Source organism: Leptonotus elevatus, chromosome 14 (genome assembly GCF_054856555.1).
Source record: "Leptonotus elevatus isolate MCC_2025b chromosome 14, RoL_Lele_1.0, whole genome shotgun sequence".
Classification (NCBI taxonomy): Eukaryota; Metazoa; Chordata; class Actinopteri; order Syngnathiformes; family Syngnathidae; genus Leptonotus; species Leptonotus elevatus.
This window is the reverse complement of record NC_141252.1, coordinates 15,766,278-15,789,440: the sequence shown is the minus strand read 5'-3', so window position 1 is coordinate 15,789,440 and position 23,163 is coordinate 15,766,278. Positions and strand designations below refer to the sequence as shown.

At 40.0% G+C, this 23,163-nt stretch overlaps 1 protein-coding gene across 1 annotated transcript; it reads left to right on the top strand.

Moving 5' to 3' along the window:
- The first annotated feature begins 2,210 nt into the window (after positions 1–2,210).
- Positions 2,211–23,128, top strand: rab3gap2 (RAB3 GTPase activating protein subunit 2 (non-catalytic)). Its single transcript, XM_086094516.1, has 35 exons — positions 2,211–2,585; positions 2,802–2,893; positions 3,881–3,995; positions 4,328–4,409; positions 5,358–5,405; positions 5,498–5,573; positions 5,722–5,823; positions 6,352–6,451; positions 7,382–7,480; positions 8,319–8,467; positions 8,559–8,638; positions 8,873–8,965; positions 10,151–10,290; positions 11,832–12,027; positions 12,112–12,255; positions 13,064–13,146; positions 13,661–13,725; positions 14,670–14,760; positions 14,852–14,973; positions 15,060–15,273; positions 15,381–15,478; positions 15,564–15,672; positions 15,747–15,907; positions 17,033–17,207; positions 17,287–17,454; positions 17,518–17,624; positions 17,712–17,778; positions 17,997–18,067; positions 18,134–18,169; positions 18,247–18,321; positions 19,763–19,978; positions 20,159–20,248; positions 21,642–21,854; positions 21,943–22,107; positions 22,346–23,128. Exons 1-35 carry the CDS (start codon positions 2,483–2,485, stop codon positions 22,496–22,498), a joined length of 4,098 nt encoding a protein of 1,365 aa, XP_085950642.1. The 5' UTR covers positions 2,211–2,482; the 3' UTR covers positions 22,499–23,128.
- Positions 23,129–23,163: the final 35 nt, after the last annotated feature.

The following is a 23,163-nucleotide window of genomic DNA, read 5'->3' as shown; positions in this document are numbered from 1 at the left end:
AGTTGCAGGGCTGCTGCATCCCTGTCTTTCTTTTTTTTTTTTCACCAGTATTATAACTTTTTAAAGGAGGCAGCACCTTTTAATCTGAAGTGTGACTGATATATCAGGGAAATCCAGAAAATACACATTAGAGGTGATTTCAATAAGAGATAGACGGCTGATGAGCCCTCTGGAGGTGATGTGGGCCTATCATTGAAATACCATAGAAGGAGGGTGCCCACCGGAAGACCCCATTGAAGCCTTCAACTTAAAGACAAGTATTAAAAAGCTGTGTGACCGCTGCTGACTAAAAAATAGAATAGCGGAAAATGGAACCTTGGTGTGATAAGCTATTGAAATATTACACAGATATGTTGAATGGTCAAAGGTCATCAGTGTGTCATTAAATACAAAACCAAAATTTGATTTATTTTGTTCTATATGATATAACATGACAGTACAGTTGAGGTTTTTGTTTTTCCAAAATGATGCATTGTTCATATGTTTAGATATGAGTGTGTGTGAGCGTGTGTGTGCCTACGTGCCCTGTTGTAACCAGTCCCAGATGTGAGCTGGAATAGGCTCCAGCACCTGTGACCCGAATCATAATAAATGCTGTCGAAAATAGATGGATGGGTATATTCAAAGCTCCCCACAGCTCCTCATAAATTAAAGAGGCCAGCAATACTCCAAGAGTGCTAGAGTTTTGAAATTCTTAACCTCCTATACTGTAGAGCACTCACAGAAACACTTGGTCTGCATTCTCTTCATATGCACTACACAAGGAGACCTTAAACCAGACCAGGGTTTTCACACAACGGTACTTTCTCCAAAGTTTGTGTTTCACAGGAGTAGAGTGTACCTGTGAAGAGATTACTCTCCAAAGTCTTTTCCGATGGTTAAATAGCATGTCAGTGCTCTTTTCTGAAAGCACAGAGTTTAACACACATGACGAGTGATTTTTTATGCATGTGATTCTATGAGGCATTGCACATAATTTAATAATTTTCTATAGTGGCTATTAAGGTTGAAAATTGGCAGGACAAAACAAACCTTAAAGTTCTAGATGGACACTGAAGCACGTCTTTTGATCAAATCAAAGACGTCTATCCAGGAACACAGTGATGCCGGTTGACTTGCTTGTCAACAAGGGAAGAAGGGGAACCAGATGGAGAGTTGTTTCTGCTGCTTGTAAATCAGCAGATGTAACAACAGCTCTGTACCTAACAGGCCAGGATGGGGAAATGTGACTGAAACGGGCCCACGGACCTCTCTGACACCCAATTATTTCCTGAGTTTCTGCGTCTGGCCTTCCGGGCCGGAAACTTTTGGGCACCCCCCAGAGGAGAAGTTGTATGTGTTTATTTATATGTGCAGGCACTGAACTCTCCGCTTGTGTGTTTCGGATGTGGGCCGTGGTGTATTTGTTAGTGAAGATGCAGGAAGTACCCCGGTAACACGCCTACTGCTTTTTAAATGGATGAAAGGATGGGAATGAAAGACACAGTGTTAAACAATGAGTCCAGCAGCTGCCCATGTTGATCATTACATTCACAGGAGGACAACATTCCCTTGACCTTTGACCCTGCAATGACACGGAGGCCCAAATGGTCAAAGAGTCATAATAGTGGAAACTGGAGTTACAAACATCTCTGACCAAAAACAATTCGATTGATGCAAAAAACGTCATAGACAAAAATGACCTCTATTCATATACTATTTTACGTAGCATGGACAAGTAGATGGATCTATGTTGTGCTTCTTCTCGCGCTGCATAACCTAACCATCACGCATTGCTTTAAATTGAAAGCTGGTTGTATCCCATAAGGCAGAAATATGTTGCATATGTAGGTAGAACTTCGGCCTCCGCATCCTCAATCATCCAATCACAAATGACATAATCTTATAGAACCAAATACTATCTACAGTATATATGTTATAAGTGTAGTGTGTCTTTAATTAATTTCACCCAATCACAAAGCCATAAGCAGACGCGTCTACTCCCAAAAAGTTCTGCCTTCTGTAAGTAGAAAGCACTCACTGATAATAGCAAATGATTAATAAAAATAATAATAATAATTGTCATGAAGTCAATTCATCTTTTAAATGACAATTACGTTGTGCAAAACTTTATTTTATTGTTTCTGTGTTGTATTGTGTTTCCTACGTTTTCAGAAATGAAACACGTAGGCTTTTACTTTGAAAAACTCGACTTGAGTGTAATCCGGAAACAAACCAATGTTATGCTAGTGGGGTTTCCCATATACCTGGATAGTAAATATTGCGCAAATTTAACATAGTAGGCACGTATCAGTATCTGGTCGATATATTTTTCTTACCTAAATAAGAGAAAGCGGTGTTGTGGGAAAAGTGTCACAGCACGACAACGGGGAGTTAACACGCGTACCGCGAGACTACGTAGTTTTTCTACAAGTGGACTATTAGCATACAGGCTCACTGGCGAATATTCTGTCAAATTGGGTCCAGGTAGGACGGAGACGACATGTCCTGCGGCTTATTGGAATTTTGTCGTCTCCAAGATCTCAAGACCGTCAGGGACTATTTGTTCCACGGTCAAACTGAGCCGGAGGAGAAGAATCAAACAGGTAATCACATCGTCATTATTGACAGACTAGGCTAATTCCTGTCTGCTCCACAACTCCGGGGCAACTCTCTACGAGTAAATGATTCACTTTCCGAGTTACAAACCCGTCTTTCTTTGCGTTTTGCACACACACTTTTATACAAATATACTTAATAACAGTCAGTACGAGTCTCTTGCGTACGTTGAAATGAATTTTGTTTACCTTCCTCCTCCCTAGCTGAAAATGAACTTTCGTGGGACACGCCTGACTGGGAAACAGCATGGGATAGTGAAGAGAGCAAAGGGGAAGAAGCCACAGCGACCACATCGGTTTGTCACGTCGTCTTTTATCACCTTTAAATCTGATTTTTGTCCCCAGAAGGTCTATTTGAGTGCATCTGCAAACATTAAATTTTGATGGATTGATCTAATTTCTGGGATCAATTGAAAGAGAAATTGACAGCAAGGACCTAAGACAGTAATAAACCCTCCATCCATTTCTATACGCTGGGTAAACAAACGCTGGACTAGTTGCCAGTCAAATAAAAAATAGTGTTGTTCAGATACCGATACTAGTGTCGGCAGAGGCCCCGATACTGCATTAAAACAGTGGTATCAGTGAGTACTAACAAGCAACATGCCGATACGATTCATTATGATGCTAATATAGGACTTTGAATGCAGCATCTTGTGTCTTGCTCATGCACGACATTCACTGATGTGTGGCATGTTCACTGCATGCCGAGCTAAGATATCTTACTGGCCCTTGAATGATCTGAACCAATAGCAGGGCAGCTTTTTCATGTTGAGAAAAAAAAAATACTTAAGTATCGGTATGGTATCGGCATCGACCAATACTGCCAAAAACGGTATCGGAACAACACTAAAAAACACCATTTACACGTCATCACTGAGTGGGAACCTACCCTAGTGAACTTTTATACCATCAGTGACTATAAGTGTGGAGTATTTGTAACCTTTTACGCTCACCTTCACACAATGGAAGTTGGACTGAAGCTCGTGACCCCTGGTGTAGAATTTCAATTAACATAATATGCATGTTTTTGGTATGTGAGCAAAAAATTGAATATTAAGGAGAAGAAGACTCATGCAATCATTAGGAAAACTTCACACAGGAAGGCCAGACTGACATATTTTTACCTTGACACTTAAAATTGAGTGGCAGACTTTTCATTTAATCTCCTCAATTTTTTATTTCTTTAAAAAGCTATTTAAAAATGCACGAAGGAAAAGAAAACTACTCTGTCACTGTTCAGATGAACCTCAAGTTGTTATTATTGTTGTTCTAATCTGTAGGTGGAGGAAACCACAGACCTAAGTGGAACCTGGCTGCAGGACTGTGTGCTATCCCTGTCTCCCTGCTCAGACTTGCTTGTGGTGGCTCATGAACAAAAGGCTGTCTTTCTCTCAGGTCAGATGGCGACAGATAACTTTCAAGTGGAAGTCATGTAAAATGGCTGCATCAGAGCTGTAACAGAAAACAGAGGCAGCATTTATCCGCCTGTGCCAGTTACACAGAACACGTTGTTAGATGCGTGACAGTGTCAATGCAAGGATGTTGTAACGTTAGATGTGTAAAATGCAAATACTGCATAGGCAGAAATAATTGCCTTTAACACATTGGAATTGGGATACATGATCAGGTGTTAGTTTTCACAACTTTGTCCCAGAAATTCCCTCAGAAAATGTAGAGAAATCATCTTTTGATAAACAGAGGAGTTATATTTGACTGATTCTTTGCAGCTAAATGGAGAACAGATGGTGTTGGCAGAGAAGAGATGACCCTGGCTGTGTCTTGGAGTGGAATACTCAGCACTGAGGAAGGGTGAGATATTTTTTTAATTTGTAACCATGGAGCATTCTGTGGATGATTTTAAGTTAGAAAAAGCTTTGCTGTATAGTATGCTATTGTATATAGGATGTTGATTCGAAAAAGAAACTCAAAAGTTTTAAAAGCTATATGCTAAAATATGATACTTTTGATAAATAAAATGTCTCCCAAAACCACAACGACAGATTATTTTAAAGAAAGACATAGAGTATATAACCCTATAAAGCATTTTCCTCAAAATTGCTTGAAATTAAGGGCAATGTTCTGCTCTTCTTATTTCCTTTTTTCCCCAACAATATATTTGAGATTTTTAAATTGCAAAAATGAAAATTACAAATGAATTCAACAAAAACAACCCCAAAACTATTTAACGTGTCTTGCAAGAGCTCCCACATGTCCTTTCAATACGATATCTTCATCCAAACGAGGGTGTCATTCCGTCCCAGGTTCACCAAATAGATGCTAAATGTCATTATGCCCGACGTTGTCCAGAAAACGTCCCCAAACTTCTTGAAAGATATCCTGTTGACCTCTCAAAGTGTAGGTAATTTTCTCCAAAGGCAAGTGCAGAGACACTCTTCTTTTTTCTATTTTCTAGTTCCTTATCGTAAAAGAGGTTCTTCCAGGTATTGGCCGTCGTTGTAAGTACCAATCCTTGAAATAATGCCAGGCATTGGCCCAATAAAATACCTGTAATTGGCACTTGCCCATCCCTAATTGAGAATATTCTTTTTTAATACATGCTCGTCTGGGGTATAATGTTTCGATCCAAATAAGCCACTTGGACATTTGGACACACATACACACAGACAATAACAAGGCTTCTACAAGTGCTCTGTGTGACTGCATGCATGCATCCATATGTGACACATGCAATTCATCAATGAAATATGATTTAAATAAATAATTGTCAGCGAGTGTTTGTTGGGTTTCTCTCTTCAGAGAACGTGTGAGCAGCACAATCTGTATACCGCTGGCAAGCCAGAAAAGGTACTTTTTTTTTCTGTTCGATCTGTAATTTCTTGTGTATAAGTAACGATTGGTAGCTTGACAGCATGCGGGTATGTTTTTTTTTTTTGTAGGAGTTCCACTGGGCGACCGGACTGGACATGTGTTGTTGTGGGTTTCACATCTGGCCATGTCCGCTTCTACACAGAGGTGCAGTCATTTGAAATCTGTCACCTCCATATTACTTGTTGTATCGTAATACTGTTACACTCAGGGAAATTAATGTTTTTTTCAAATATATTAGTATGTTTTTCCATTAGGAATGCTATTAAATGAAATGTGTAATGTTTTTCATTAGAATGGGGCTCTGCTCTTGGCCCAACTGCTTCACGAGGACCAAGTTTTAAGGCTGAAGTGTCGCACGTATGAGATCCCTCGCCACCCTGGTGTGACCGAGCAGGTAGGAGATGAGTAAAATCGAGTTGTTTTTTTCCTATTCAATTTAAAATGTCTTCAGCAATATCATTAATAATAGTATCTAGCGGTGCAATGATTAATCAACAATTCATAAATTGGCATAATAATCAACAACTATATTCATAATTTATTTTTAGAACCATTGTTTAATGTAAAATTGGCCAAATTCATTAGTAAATATTCTCAGATTTCTGTAGACCTCCATGAAAGCAGACTGATTATTAATTATCCAAAATACGACATTTGCAAACATCTGCATTTACTTTGGATAACGATGAAGGTTTTTCCTATTTGCTGACATGGTAAGGACCAAACCACTAACTGAATCATAATGTTTCTGTATTTTGTGCGCTGTCATTTTGAAATAATGTACTGTTTTTGAATAAATGGCTAGCAATTAAAAAAATGCACGTTTTATCCAATTCATCTAAAAAAAAAAATCATTGACAGATGAATTGATTATTAAAGTCATAATTAGTGGCAGCCCTAATAGTAACATTTTCAATCTTAGCATGAAGAGTTAAGCATCCTCTACCCTGCTGCACTGGTCACCATAGATGGTTTCAGCCTCTTCCAGTCCCTGCGCGCTTGCCGGAACCAGGTGGCTAGAGGTACTGCTGTGTGTGCGTGCGTGCATGCTCTACATCAACATAAAAAAAAAGAAAAGAAAAAAAGATGTAACTATTTCTATGGATATTATGTTGAACAAACACCTCACGTTTTACAGTGTGGAGAATGAGACTCATACCCACCGTGACAGCGAATATGCCAATCTGCGGGTGCCAAACCACAGCTATAAGGGGTCCACTGTTTACATGAGTAGCAGATAGCATGAATTCTATGTGAGGCTTGTAAGATTCGTCTCCCTTGCCAAGTTGCAGTTCCTACTTCAGGAAGAAGGGTGATTTAAATCCTGAATCTTGAGGTGCAAATTTCCGACAGTCTTGTGTAACTTCAACGTATCATTATTTGTAGTACAGCATTCACTAACTAAGCTCACTGCCTGTGCCAACAGAAGTGGTACAATAGTCGAGTTTTACCAGAGATGTTTGTTGTCGAGTGTGGCAAAAGCGTGTGGGACAAATCAGGGTCATTAGGAATCTGGGGGTTAAATCTACCCCCGAGTATCCTCTGCGCCTATGGACGCATGCACGTGTGTCTGCATGCTTTTCCTTTTGTTGGACAGATGAAGGGTTGCCCAGGGTTGTTGCAATTATGTCAATTAAGAGTGTTTTCTTTACTTTATAGCCAAGGAAACTGAATTTTGAAGACACATTTTGGTATAAATGAGCCACTTGGTCACACAAAGCCAGTAGCAAACCTTTTGCAAGTGCACTGTGTGGGTTTGACTGCATATATACATACATCCGTCCCCCTGTGTGCATTATGGCCATCAATAGTTTTTATGTGAATCACGCCTTCAAGTTAAAGGGGCAAATGGATAATGAGATCACCATTTCAAGGGTTGTTTGATTGGTAGCTTTCTTTAAAGCTCTTTTTCACATTCGATTCAGCCATCCCTCTTGATTTTGTACTTCTAGCGACAGCTGCTGGTAGTGATGTGATTCAGCCTCCTCCTCTGGCTTATAAGAAGTGGGCTCTCCAAGACATGGACACTATTGTAGACCACTGTAGTGTGGGTAAGTATATCATTGAAGCTGATTTTCAGTTTTCTAATTATGCCAAGTCTTGCATAGTCAGATTCTGTTGTTGTAGCAATTATTTTAATGACCATATATATTGTTTGAAAAAATATTTGTTCTCAAGAAGGTCGTGCACCAAAATATTTCCACAAATATGTGAAAGACTCAGTTTACACAACGTCCAAACTTTACTGGAAATGGAGTGTGTACATTCTTGATTATTATCATTGAATATATGTTTCTTCCTTTTACTTCCAGTATTTGTGTACAACTATAGATTTCACACTTAGGAAGTGTGTCTACGAGTAAGGAGAGACAAAATAATTTATTTGATGGTGTTTTGCAAAAAATTTTCAAAGATCAGTGAAACACGAGAGCAATTGTGAGGATAGAGATTCAGAGAGCTGGCTATTTTATGGACAAACTGTTGTGAGTGAACTAGCTGGTCAACATAATTTACAGATTTGAGGGAATGCATTTCTGAAGGTATAACTATTCCATTTGGTTGCATTCTAATTGCACGTTTATCTGTTGCATTTTGGAATGAATGTGAGGGCGGGGAAATCCAAAAGATCCAAAGTGATATAATTGTTCTATTTGCTAGTTATTTGGGATCTTGAGAGATTAAAATGCATTATCTGTTGATGAAAAATCAGTTTAAGATACATCATTACAAATCAGCTCATCATACGGTTTGTGTCTTGAGTTTTTTCCTCAGAACTTAATGAAGTTAGTTCTTAGTTTTGTGTACAATCCATAAATATAGTCAGTAACTTGAGTTGCTTACCCACCTGCATCTTCTTCATCTCTGTTCTCCCTCGTTTGTCTGTGATAGGTGTCATGTCACTCAATGTGTTTGATCAGATGAAGAATGCCTCCATTTTGGGAGGGTTCAATGCTTCAGTTAAAGGCAGCCCCCCTGCCATGAGCCAGTATGTCACTGTAGGAGGAGGCCCATACACTAGTTTTTACTATGCGGTAGAGGTGAGCCATTACAATACACGTGGAAAAATATTTACAAGTCTGCACTGCAGTACATGAATAGGATTAATGCTCATCAACTGTGTGTTCTCAGGGAAGCAGCCAGCCTCTTCTTTCGCATGTGGCGCTCGCTGTGGCCAGTAAACTTACATCAGCCCTCTTCAATGCTGCCAGGTGGGGAAGCTTTTGAATGCATGCATATGCAAAATTAAAACAAAAATATAAAAGAGATTAAATGGGGAAAATGTCAGAATAATTAAAATAACCTGTACTAATGATCCCAGCTCAATTTTATTGTGAGTTATGTCTCACAAGCAATCACACAAGCAATTCCTCTTGTGTCTCATTTAAGTATTTTGTGTGCGACTTCACTCTCTCCTTTTTTGACTTTTTTTTCTTTTATTTCAGTGGATGGCTCGGATGGAACAAAAATAAGAACGAAGATGAGACTGTTCAGAAACACAGGCACAAGGTTGAGCCTGCAACTCCCTTGGCGATCAGGTGGCTTTCATACTACCGTGGCTCCTTGTGATACGGGTTTAATTCGTCTCAACTCAAAACACACATATCTCAAATTATCTTTTCCCTTTGAAATGAATGGAAATGCCATTAAAGTTTCAGCTTTGTTATTTTGTTTAATGAGGAAAATAGCTCTCCATAATATTGTACTTTATAAAAACATAGCAATGATATATAGTAATTTCTGGACTATAAGGCGCACCTGACTTTAAGTCGCACTAGCTAAATTTAGGGAATTCTCAAGTTTGTTACACACCTAAGCCGCAGGTGTTTTAATGTTACTGCACTGGGTTTCCGCTACTTTCTTTTCCATAATGAGGGCTCAAATTGCCTCGCTCTCATTCTGTCTCTCCTACTGTATTTGGGCTCAATTGGTTTGTTTTGCTCAGCCTAACGTTCTTGCGTTTCCTTAAAGTGCGCCCACTTTTCACCTTTGTATTAGCCGCAGGGTCAAAGGCAAGTGAAAATAGTAGCGGCTTATAGTCCAGAAATTACTGTAATTAAAATGTTTCAAAAGGAATTTTTTTGTGTGTGAAATTGCATCAAATGACAGCTGCTTTTTCTGGTGTACCCGTCTTTGCCACATGAAGGCAGTATAAGACAGACAAATAGATATATGGCTAATGTTAAGTCTCTTCATCGTAACGTTCCTAACCCACCTCAATCCTCAAGACATTTAAAGTGACCCCAAAGTTGTTCTCAAGCTGCCTTATAGAGGAGCGTCTCAGTTGTCTTAAGGCCTCAATACACCAATCCGACGTCAGCCAAATGTGACCGTCGCCTGCCGCCTGTAGCGTCGGCATTGACCGTCGGCATGTCACGCCGGAAAACTAACGGAAGTATCGGTACACATCGCAGTGGCATTAAACACTTCAAACCTCTTTTTTAAAATATTGTTCACTATTGGCCAAAGTGCTATTATTGTGTAGTGAGTTTAGTTCACTGCCAACATATAGCAACTGTTTGTAAACAAAAGTTAGCTTGCAAAAAAAAAATGTTTTCAAAAAATCGGCCATATGACAGCTATTCTCTCGAAAAACACAGGTCACTTGTTTCTCAAGACACCACTGTATAACCTCAAATTAAATAAAAGCACCATTAATTTGGCTGTGATAAATATTGTAATAAAACATATCCAGTTTTCATCCTGACTTCTCTTTCATTCAGATTTGGTCTCCCAGACTCACGCCGCCATGGCGAGTCCATTTGCCTGTCCCCCTGTAACACGCTAGCCGGAGTAACTGATGACTTTGGTCGAGTTACACTGTTGGACCTAAACAGAGGGATTGCAATTCGCATGTGGAAAGGTAAAGAGAAAGCTAAGGAAAAAATGGTGCTATGAAATCAGCACCATTCTTTCACAATATAGAGTCTTTGTAAATGGGATCTTTAGGGAACTTGATTTTGTTTGAGGAAGTGCAAAAGGGTGGACAATTTTGTAACATTTGCACTTCCATGCTTCTGTTAGATAGTGCACCACTTCTTCCAGTAAATTTTAGCAATTACAAAATCTTTGTTATTCACCTTTATTGCTTTAACTTGCATTGGAACAGCACAAAAAAAGAAAAAACTGAAAAAAAATGGCTACTCTAACCATTCCTCACGAAACTCCGAAATTGGACTGGAAAATTCTGATGCAAACAAAAGAATTAGGAAACCTGGAAAATTTGTAATTGCTGCCGTTCTATGGGAGAAGTATTGCATACCTGACAGAAGCACATGGGGTTGCCAATTTTTTGGGGCCATTACTGTATGTTGCTTTTTTTGTGTGTGTTTTTTGTCAAAGCCTGCCTTGAATGATTTTGGTCCTTTCATACTCCTCATTAGACGTTAAATCTTGACCCATTGTTAAACATTATTGCAGTCAAAATCATATTTTTATGCAAGTGCATTTAAAGCAACACACCACTAAAAATGTATTGTACATCATTTGATTAAGCAGTGTATAAACAATAATCATGTAAATATCAATGGCATCTGATTTCCTGAAAAAAAGCAGATTAAGTATCAAAATAATGACATATCTGCGCAGCGCCATCTTGGCCAGTCACATAATCACGGTGATATAGCACGTGTAGTAACACGAGACTGTTCTTTTTCTTTTTCTTTTTTTTTTAACCTGTTTCTTTGTCTATTTTGCTCTAAAAATGTTGTATGGCGTCGTCAAATGTTGCCATAATTTAGATAGCACTCCTTTTCTTTTTCTCTCTTTTTTCAGAGAGAGCACTCATAACCGTCAGGTTTCGTGTCCTTCATTTGAGAAAGCATTTACAGCGGCAGTGGCTGCCAGCCTGCGAACCTCCAAAAGGGGTCTATCAAAAGCTCTATGTCCGAAAGCCGTGATAGATTGTCACCAAAATTTATGTGCGCACATCTCTTCTTATGACTAAATAATACTCGAATACAAAAAAATGAGCCATGTTACAAATGAAATTTCAGTGATGTGTTGCCTTAAACATGCAATGAATTAGTTTGAAGTTGATATCACTTCCATACAACACAATTATACACAGAACATATACACATTGAATGAAGATATCTTTATAACAAATATGAAAATTATTATAAGAAAGAAATACAAGAAGTGTACTGTATTCACTTTGATGTAGTATAATAATACAATTACTGTGCAAAGTGGTGATGACTAGGCTTGATTAATAAGCTTTTTGAAAGAGTGAATGGAATAGAGTGTTTTTGTTTATTCTGGTAGTGATAGGACAAGGATAGGAAATGAAACATTTGTGTCTTGGGGGCCATTAGCTAATCAGGATTTTGACATGACTTGGACAGTGTTTTTAGTGTTGTTTTATCACACTAATCTATATATATATTTTTTTTTTAACAAAAGGTTACAGAGATGCCCAGCTGGGTTGGCTGCATGTTCCAGAGGAGCAAACCAGTCGGGAAAGTTCACTCTCAACTTCCCTCCCCAAACGGCATGCACTGTTTCTGGTTATTTACGCCCCCCGCAGGGGGATCCTAGAGATATGGGCGATGCAATATGGACCTCGAGTGGGCGCATTCACTGTTGGGAAACACTGCAGGTACACACAGAAGACCAATGCGTTATGCCGAACATTAAATGCCACTCTGGATTTCTTAGGATCTCAGTATGTGTTCAATTGCAGGTTGCTGTATGCTGGTTATCGTCTGTTAGGGGTGAACAGTGTAACCAGTCAGGGCTGGAAAATCCACACTCATCAAGTGTGTTTGCTGGATCCCGTCACAGGAGCCCTAAGGACTGTGAATGTTCCTTTCCACCTGGCCCTCAGGTTATTCCACACTGATTAGCATCAACACAGATATACAGATAGACACACACTATTACCATATCTTACGAGTGCCCCAACTGATGAGTTTTTGGGTTACAAGCTTTTGCTTAGTTGCTTTTTGTCTCCTGCAAGCTTCACATAACATCGCCGCTTCAGTGGAGTGTTGAAAACATGGCACGATTAATGCACTGTAATGTAGAGACGCTGATGCGCTTTCAGCCATTTATTAAAATCAGCAAACATACAAACACTCAAAAGAAGATGGCCAACCAGACTTCAGTTCGTGACATCATTCACTAGGCCTTGCCCCTTAAAGGCCTAACTCACTCACGAATACTACACTACGTACAGTAATTACACTTCATGAAACCAAATAATTTCTTTAAATTCTCTTTTTTGGGGGGCTCATTAAGTTTTATACAACACATTTAAAAAAACTCTATTAAAAACACATGGCAAAAAATATACAGCATATTTTATTTATGGTGGAAGTAATTGATGGCATTTTAATCAGGGGAAAATTGATAATTGGAGCTTGGTCATGGGATGAATTGAACATTTCAAGTCCCACCATCACTTAATCTGTAGATTTGTTTTCTTCTGTTAATATGTGGCCGTTTTCCCACACAATTCTTAAGACAAGTGAGCTGGAAGGTTTCACTCTTTTAGAGAAGGGTTACAGATCTATAAGAAACCTGTTTGTGCAGTAATAATAGTTTTGCTGTAGATTCACTTTCAGGCCTGTCGTCTTATTTTTGTGATATAGAAAGATTGTTGGAATGATTTGAATGAATTGTGTTCATTTCAGCGACAAGAAAAGTGAAGGAGCCAAAGATATGCATTTGTTAAAGAAATTGACAACAATACTCAAGAGCAGAGATGTGGAGCCTGGTGAGAGATTATTCTTGATATATATTCACAGTTTGTGGTACAAGAACAGAAATAACAAATTTTTTCTTTGTTGACTTTGTAAATGTGCACACTTAACATTAGTCTATTTTTCATTTTAGGTATACTGTAAGTACAGTATATTTTAGATAAATAACAGCGCTATATGTATGTATAAAAGTTATGAACTATTTATTTTGAATCGTGTGAAATAATGTGGGTGTCTCAGGGCCATGAAACTTGTTGTGGAGTCTTGCTGGTTAGAGCAAATACTTTTCTTTATTAAAGACATTTGAATTAATAACCTTTGTATAATGTCTTTTTTCCCCCAGATGTTTTTATTTTATTTTATTGATATTCTGTCTCCCTGTTAAAATGTTACTGCCATAGAGGGGAAATCAGCAGCACATTAAATAATTACTTCACCCACTTAGGTTAAGTAAACCTTAGTCTTTGGTTAGACTTTGCAAAATCACTGATATTCAGTTTGATGAATTTTCTCTTCTTTTTTTTTTAGATATTTTGGAGAGTGAGGCCAAAGGCTTGCTGTTTGATATCAAACAGTCTTCCATTCAAAAACAGGTACGATGAAGCTGACCGATGTTAATTTATGGAGTCTGCCTTAAAAAAGAAAAGAAAAAAGAAGACATTTCCCCTTGTAAAGCTATTAAACATATCGTAATATGACTGTAATTGAAGAGATGTGTTACTGCGGTACTAATTTTTATTTTATTTTTAGTTTCTTGCACTCTATTAATTTTTTGTAGTGGTGCAAATCAGTTTTGGAGGCATAACCTTATTTGTTTTGTACATTTTTAGCTTCTCTGTAAAAAAAAAAAAAGGTTTAATATGAATGCAGCGATGCCTCGGATAAACAAACATTGCCGTAATTGTTTATTAGTATAATTAAACTACATTTTAATTAAAAATGTGTCTGAGGATTCCTTTCATACAGGGATTGTCAGAGAGGCATAAATTGTAAACACATACAGTACATACTCTAAATGCTATTTCAGAATAATATGATAGATATTGCTTTCACACCTTGTACTGTGGGCGCAAACGTGCTCCTATCTGCCCTATATTTATTTTTTCTACGCATAGAAAGCCTTAACAACACGTAGAAAACCTTGATCCCAACATGAAACGCATGAGGGATGCCACCAGGAGCGCCACGTCGGGAGGGAAAGTGCAAGCATCTGTGGTTGAGCAAACAGTAGTGTGCTTTTTTGCCGCCACAGTGTGGAGGCAGAATGCGGTCATCTGAGGTTTCGTGCGATCAGCAAAACCAAATATGTACCACAAATATTAAATACATTTGTATCTGAAAATATTACACAGTGAACACTATTGACTTCAAATTGAAAGTCAATACAAAGCACAGACTAGAGAACTAATATGGATTTTTTTGTTTTGTTTTAAATTTCATATACTTGCCTCTGTTGACCGCACGACCACAAGTTCGTAGTCAAAGTCACACACATTTCTAAGTATGGTTTGTCTTTTCTTCTTCTCTTTCTTTGGAGGCTTTAGAGTCTTTGCTGTCCGACAAGAACATTCCTGTTTTGTGTCTCACAAACATCACATGCGCCTTACTCAGCGCTCTGCAGCAGCAAGGTGGAGCCGCTTATCTGAAAGAGAGTATTCTTCATGTTGTAATTTGCATTTTATGTACAAATTGTCTGTGTATCAAATGTCTTTGTGCCAGATGCTGAACAAGTGGATCCAGTGTTAATGCAGCTCTGCTCCTCCCAGCTGAAACTGCTTCAGCTCTACACCGACATCCAACACGTGAACTCTTCTGCGGACACTGAGGAGCGCGACGAAGCTGTAGGCGTACACACGTCCGCCTTTTGAATTGAATGGCATGAATGATTTTGAATATTGGAATACTTCTCTACAAACCCCACAAACAGCTGGACTCCCTTGATGGCATTGAGGGTGATTTGGCGCGCGTGAGTCCCACCTTGCAACGCTACACCAAGCGGAACTCGAGGCCCAGCGTTAGTTTTGTTCAAGACGCACCAGACGCACCTCTGCCTGCTCAAGCTTTCCTATCGCAGATTGAATGCACAGAGGATGGGCAGTTGAAGCTTATCCACCGTTCTGATGTAGAATGGAACCAGTTAGGTACACACAGTTAATCACTTCTCTATACATGAGTTTATTTGATGTGCTAATAACCCAACATGACTGAAGGAGGAGAGGCCGAGGGTTGATTTACATGTTCTGTGCAGGGAGCTTCATCTTCTGGAGTTGCCTGTGTGGTAAGAGCCCACCACATAAAATCTGTGACAAACTGCAGCAGGCTGGCATAAATCCACCACAGCTACTAGTAAGATGATACATAAATGTATCATTTCTCGAAGGCTGAAAACAAAAAAACATTTTAATCATCTTTTCCCTTTGTCTCTCTCAAGTCTCTGTTGTTGAGTGTATGGTTGCAACGAGAAAAGGAAGTGCTTCAGACCCCGACAGAATGTTTTAAAAACCTTCACGCACTACTGGTCCTCTTCAGCAACATGGAAGGTATGTGGAATATCAAACGCAAGCTGACATTTACATCAAACAATGAAGATGGCCACTCTCCCTCTTCTCATCAGGTGCCATAGAAGAGTCATGGGACCCCCAGTCTGTCTCACCTTGGTGGCAGCAGTGCCGCAACATATTGGGGCAGTCACAAAACTCTGCCGCCGCGCTGCTGGCTGCTTTTGTTGCTCACCGTGCCGCGAAGGCCAGCATCACCAGCAGGGCGGACAGCAAGGTAGAATGCACAGACGATTTTAGTATAAATAGGACTTGTCACTAGGCGGGGGTTCTATTTTGTATCACTGAAACACAGTGGCGGGATCGTCAATTTCCAAAGTCGAACAATACAGCTTGATATTTTGGCCAAAGACAGTTTACTAATACGCCAACGAACTGTTTGAAATACCAGTGGTCAAATGAATACGTAATATGTCTCCTTTCGACTAAAATAGTGTTAAATGTTCATGACAAGGTCAGAACATGTTTTGTCTGAAAAGTTAAACATTGATTAGACAAACCCAACGATGCGTGGGCAATAGACCAGTAAAGTAAAGTCTTTCAGTGTTGTATAGTAGGGCAAAAAAAACAAAACGTTGGCTTGACGTTAGATGTTTGATATTCAATCTTACCATCTAGGTTAGGGACTCTCCACAAATTACATATGGCGACATCACCATAAAACAATTACAAGTTTGTTGTTTTATCATTTGGAATGTTGTAGTAGCTGCAAATGGTCGACCACTGCTTACTATAGCTGAAAATGTTATAAAATCTTTCGTTATAGAGAAACAGGAGACGTCTTAAGGGCCCAAAATATTTACTAAAAATGAGTGAAAACATCTTTTCTCATTCTAATTGCTGTAGTAACTAAGAATGGTATGCCATTAATTACTACAGCTGAAAATGTCATCATATCCGTAATTAGGGAGAAACAGGAGATGACCAAGGGACAAAAATATTCACAAATTGACCAAAAATTTAAAAAAATCACCCCCAAAAAAAATTCTCATTCCTCTAGCAGCTGCCAGAGGTAGGCTACTAATTAATACAGCTGAAAACTTTCTTATAGATGTCATTATGGACAAGTAGGCATCATTTAAGGGACAAAAGTCTATGTTGCATAAAGGTCTGCCACTCATCCGATTAGTGTCTCCGACAAACTTTGTGAACTTGTGAAATTTAGCAAAAGAAAAAAGAAGGCCAAGAGACTCCTTAATGCTTAGCAAGTCTTCTCTCATGTAGATAAGCGGTGTAGGGTTGCCTCGAAAAGAAACCAACTAAAATGATATCTGTGCCATCTACAGTATGTGTGCAATTTCAATTGTTTGCTTTTTTTTCTTTCTGTGTGGGTATATGACAGTTGCAGTCGGAGTGGGAAGCAGTTTCTTTGGAGCTGGAGCACTGGGTGGTGTGTGTTCGCCAGCTGGAGGATGTACTGGTGCTGCAGACGCTACTTTTAGTGCCCCCCATTGTTGGATCAACAGGAGGCCCTGCTGTGCTGTGTTCCATAAAAACACTGCTGGAGGGAGGCTCAGGTTGAAGCCCTAATAATGATTTATTTTTATTGTCTACATGATAACGCTTAAGCGTGAAACTCAATTATCGTCTTTTAAGGTGGCATCACTGACAATGTCTCCAAGTGGGTGTTCCGGTACAACCTGGCCCCCGAGCAACTCAAAGAAATCCTTCAGAAGAGAGAGGATAAGGATGAAGAGAGAAAAGAGGGGGCAGGAGAAGATGTAAAAGTGTTACAAAGTGAAGAGAACGCAAATGGAACAGCAGGTCAGTATGAAATCAAATCATCAAATCAAACCTGTATTGAAATATGAACACAATCGCACGCAGAACTGTTGGAGGCTGTGTGGAAGCGCTTCCCACATTCCCTCTCCCCAAACTTGCTCTTCGCACATTGCTGCTGGGAGTACGTGGTGCAGTGGAACAAAGACCCAGAGGTTGCAACCGCACACTCGCACACACATACTTTGACTTTTCTTTCAAATGCATCATTGCTGACATCATCCTTCACGTTTCTCCTCTAGGAGGGTGCACACTTGTGCCGGGCCATGGAACATCTCAAGCTGGTCTCCAGTCCACATATCCAACTGGGTAGGCTTTTCCAACGTATACATTGGTCTGTCGCACACCAACCAGCAGTGCTAACCTTTTTCGTGACGTAAGAAAGGCTTGACTGACACACCACAAAACGACAATAATAATAATAAACACATTCTTAAAATTATGCCACCGATTTTTTTTCCCCAAAACCATGTTGCTTTGTGCACTGCGTGTTAAAGAAAATCTCACTTCTTAAATCTTTTTCACAGGTATTTGCACAATGATGTGGAGTACGTTTATTGTCAAACGTTTTTCTGCAGCAACCTTCCTCATTGAAAAAGTAAGCAGATAACATAATAGCAAAGAAGATATTTTCCAGATCTAAATCTTGTCTCGTGATTTGCAGGTGGGCAAAGCACCCAAAGATCGCTTGTGCCGACGGGTAAGCATCTTGAAAAAGCACTAAATGAGTTACTTTCTCAAAAAACTCGATTGTGATGGCTTTTGTTTTGTTTGAAGGATGTAGGAATGGGAGACAAAGCTTTGACCTCCTTTTTGGGATGCTGCGTCCAGCTGCTGCAGATCCTCATGGAGGTGACTGGACTCTTGGTTAAGAATCAGTGCCCATTGTCTTTTGTCAACTACTTTGTAAGTAAGGAGAGTCCATGACACGGCATGAAGAATGGCCAGCGGCTCGCATCAGTCTGCAAAAAGCATGAGCTCTAAATGAAGCTTATTTAGCTCCTTTTTGTTTTCATTGGGGAAAGCTGGGAAAGGCTTCAGCTCACCTGCAAACTAAATGAAGGAGGTGTGGATGGATGGATTATAGTGGCTGAAATGTGTTGTGCCTTTTAAGCCTATGCTTTCTAAAGGATAGTTAGTCAAATGGAAAAACAAAATGATACCAGGCCCAAATGTCGCTCCTCTGGCCACAAAATGCTATTACCCATCTTAACTCATTTGCTCCCAAAAACGTATAAATATGTTCTATTTTAAATATTACCATGCTCCCAAAGATGTTTCTGATGCAGCCTCTGAACTGAAGAGAATGGTTAAAGCAATGGTAGTTATTACAAAAACGGCCAGCAGGTGGTAGCAGAGTATAAGAGATCAACCAGGATCATGTTGCAACAAAGCTCATTTACCCACAATTTTAAACAAATGAATAATGATGAAATTTAGCTATATTCTAATGCGAATTTCTGCAAAACGGAAACAGATACAAATTTACTTTTTTTTCCTGATAAAATAAGAGTCTCTAATCTTTCTTTAGGTGGGTTTCATGTTTTATAGCAATAGAACAGAATATTCTGTGGGCCTTGCGAAATCAGTCAAAATCTAGTGAAACAGCTGGGAGCGAAGGGGGTTGCTTCAGTGAAAATGGCTGGGAGTGAATGATTTAAAGAGGAAGTCAACACACACACAACATTTTTGACAATAATATGTTTTATGCAGCCCCACCAGTCTAAATATGGTATTTTAGTTTATATTGTGTTAGTGGAATATGAATTAAGCAGCAAAATCCAACAGTTTTTATCAATATCAGAAGGCGGCCATTTTGCCACTTGCTGTCAAGAAAATGACATCACAGTTGCTCAGGTCTCAGGTAACAACCAATCACAGCTCAGCTTCAGAAAACTGGTGAGCTGTGATTGGTCATTGCCTGAACCCTGAGCAACTGTGATGTCATCTTCAGTCGACAGCAAGTGGCAAAATGGCCGCCCCCTGAGATGGATAAAAACAGCTGGATTTTGCTGCACAACTCATATTCCATAAATGTAATATTAATCATGTTTAGACTAATAAAGTGACATATTATTGTCAAGAAATGTTTAAGGTTGACTTCCCCTTACTGTCCCATCATGTAAAAAAACTAAATGAGTGTTTTACTTGCAACACCACCTAAAAAATGACAGCAGGCTTTCATTGTATTGGTCGGTTAGCATGTTTGCACTTGCGTGTTTCTAACTCCAACTTGTTTCATGTAATTTTCCTCCCTGATTAATTTTCCGTGCATCTCCTTCTCCCTGTCCAGGCGGACTCCGCGGTAGCAGAGGTTCCTCTCCCCGAGCTGTCGGGGGAGGAGGTGTGGTGCGGAGCCGAGGGCCCGGCCTCCATAGCTGAACTTGCCCTGGAGCAGAAAGGTGTTCACTATCCCCTGGTGCAGCATCACTGTCTGCTAGCCTCCCTGCTACACGCCGCCTTGACTTTCAGCCTGAAGGTCAAACCCCTCAGCCTGTTTGACAGCAAGGTGAGGAGACAGGATTTAGACTGGGGTCCTCCATGTACCACGGAGTTGTGTTCTGTTGGCGGTGATGTAACCCAAATTTGTACCTAAGAATGATGGGGGTTTTTTTCATTTACAATGTGCTAGGTCAATAAAAATCCCGTGTGGTTATTTATCTGATAATATCTCGAATCATTCCTCTAGGGTAAGAATGCTTTCTTTCGAGACCTGACCACCATTCAACTAATGCCAAGTGGAGACATGGACGTAGGACTGGTCCTATTACGACAGGAGGTGAGACTTCTCTCCTCTTCTCTCTCTATAAATAAGTCAGAGAATACTATACCTCTGCATCATCAAGGTCTTTTATATCCAGGTTTGATACAAATCGGAATTAAAGTCATTTAATAAATACTTTTTGATATTGGAGCCTGATGTTAGGTCTTAGTTCAGTTCAACTTGTGGTTTCACGCTGGCAGGGTGTCAGCCAATGTCGATGTCACTATGGCAACAGTAACGCACAAAACAGCACATGGCTTGAGTGTCCTGGTCCATGGTCATTACGATGACTATTGAATGTTGGCGCCAGGGATCTCAACCACTGACATAACAGGAAATTTGCTGCTTGTCTGGGTCTAGTTTAAGCAACATTTGCATCACCGTTCACTGCAAGGCACGATTCATGAGGTCATGGATACCAACGTTTTTCGCACCCTTGAAGAGTCTGAAATTCGATTTTCCAAAATTGAGGCCGTATAATTACACTTCAAAAAGACAGAATCCTACAAAGCCCACAGGTCAGATACCCTGTTGTGAGTTTGTATCTTAATATCTTTAAGATAAGATGCTCAAACAACTCAAGCATTATTGCCAAATAATCTTATTCGAATGGGGAGAGGGTTGGGCGTGGTCTGGCTGTGATTGACAGCAGCAACTCACTATAGAGAATGAGTCGGTGGGTGGTGGGGGGCGACTACGTCATGCGGAACAAGTGACGTAGTACGTATCGTCTCGTGTAATGAGATAACAGCCAAATTGTGTTTATCTCAGTGTTTAACCTTAAAATGGTGCCCAAACCAAAACCATGTACTAAAATGTACAAATAATGACCAGGACATGTAGACAGCATTTGTAGACACCAGAGTATCTTCAAAAAAAAGTGTTGTGTTATGCTTTAAGGCAAAGGGAATCCAACCAAACTATTGAAGATTGACATATAGTTTTGAAAATACCATCAATCTATCCATAATTTTTCCCCATGCAAAAAACTGTGAAGTTAAATTTTTTTGACATCCTGTTTTAAGGGTTGTATGAGCTGGAAGACCAAATCATGTAAAAAATAAACAAATAAATACTTGAAATCCCTTAAGTTGTGGGCCCAGAATCTATCATCTAGGAAAGGTTGACGCTTTGGATGGAATTGAAAAAATTCTTCAACTTTTTGAGGATCTACCCAAAAAATTGACGAGCACCTGTATTAATTTCAGGATTACCTAAATAAATACATTTGCTTATTACGATTACTATTTCAAAATTACTGTTAAAAGAAAGAATGCCAAAGTTAACCTTGGAAGTTAATCTTATTTCATAATGCATAATGTTGTGACATTAAAAAAATAAAAATAAAAATTGGTCTTGTAAACGCGGTCACATGTTCATCTTCCACCCACCCTCCTCTCTGCCTCAGTTCCTGCTCAGGATGCTAAGCGCCTGGGTGCAGTGTATCGACGATCCGACCAGCAGCGGGCCCCAGACGCCAGCGTCGAGCGGCCCCAGGGCCGAGTGGTGGCCCTCGCTGTGTCTGGAGCTGGGCGGCCTGCTGCAGGTCGCTCCCGACATCCTGCGACGACACCTGGTGTGCCAGCTCTACAACCAGGGCCTGGACCCGCACGCAGAGGAGGTCAGGTCGAGGGCCGACGTCCGATAACATCGTTATCGATGAGCGGGCAATGCCACGTTTGGAATTGACGTATGGTCGTGCCTCTTAGGTGATGTTGGAGGTGGAAGACAAGGACGTGCTGGGCTCTCAGCTGCTGATGATCACAGGACAAAGGCTGAGCTACTCACTGCTGCACAATCAAAACCAGACACAGCCTGCTATGGAGCTCCTGGCCCGCCTGCCCCCCACCTTGTGCACATGGCTCAAGGCTATGGTGAGGCCCCCTACACTTTGTTTTGGCATCCTTGCTGTTCATTGGGTAGTTAGGGCAAGTGATGGGAAAATGAAGCTTCATGAAGCACTTGTGATTTTTTTTTTTTTTTTACTCCTCTAGATGGTGCGCTTGGTTTAAAGATAAAGGCATCTTTAAATCAAGAGTGCCATCTAGAGGAGTCAAAAAATATTGCGAGTGCTTCATTTGTCATCACTACTGTATTTGTGTGGGTTTGCAGGACCCCAGTGAGCTGCGATGCCCCCTGGTGTCCCTCCCTCAAACCAGCAGGCTGGTGGGTCACTTGATCGAGATGCTTCCGGAGAACCACGCCCAGTACAGCCTGGCACTGCATCTCTTAGAGACAGTGGACGCACTTACAACGGAAGACTGACTCAATAAACACTGACGGTTTAGTACGTGAAGAACAGATCATGAGCTCCTGGAGTTAAAACTGAACGAAACACACATAGAGTTTATCTTTATTCACATCATGTTTAAGTTGCAGTGTGGAGTTGCAAATGTTCATGTTAAAGCTTTTTCTTTTTTCTTTTCTTTTTTTAGAGCTCATTCGGTAATTTTACCGATTTGACATGTCATCATCATTGCTCTTTTTTTATTTTGAATGTGCGTGCATGTGTGTACTCATTAGTTCACCTAAAACCTAAAGCTTTTTCTTCATGCAATTCATCCATTCTTGAGGGGGTGGCAGAAATGCCATGCATGAGCTTTACACAGAGGCAGCAGTTCCGTTTTAGACCAGAGGTGGCAGTCGTGAGTAAAAATAATTCCATAATGCTCCTTTAATAGAGCTTAACTGTTTCAATTCCTTTTTAACCTTAACATCCCATATTTTTGTATGTAGAAATGTATCATACTTATGAATATTTGAGTTGATTATCCTAATTTTCAAGTGTGCGTTAAGGACCTTGTTTAAAATATGCTCACAGTGCCTGTAAGCCTTTTATTCTGTAGTTGTGTGTCCACACGTTGCCAGTGGACAGAATAAACAATACAGAAAGTGTCTCAGCATTGCATTCTCATCAGTTTGAAGCAACA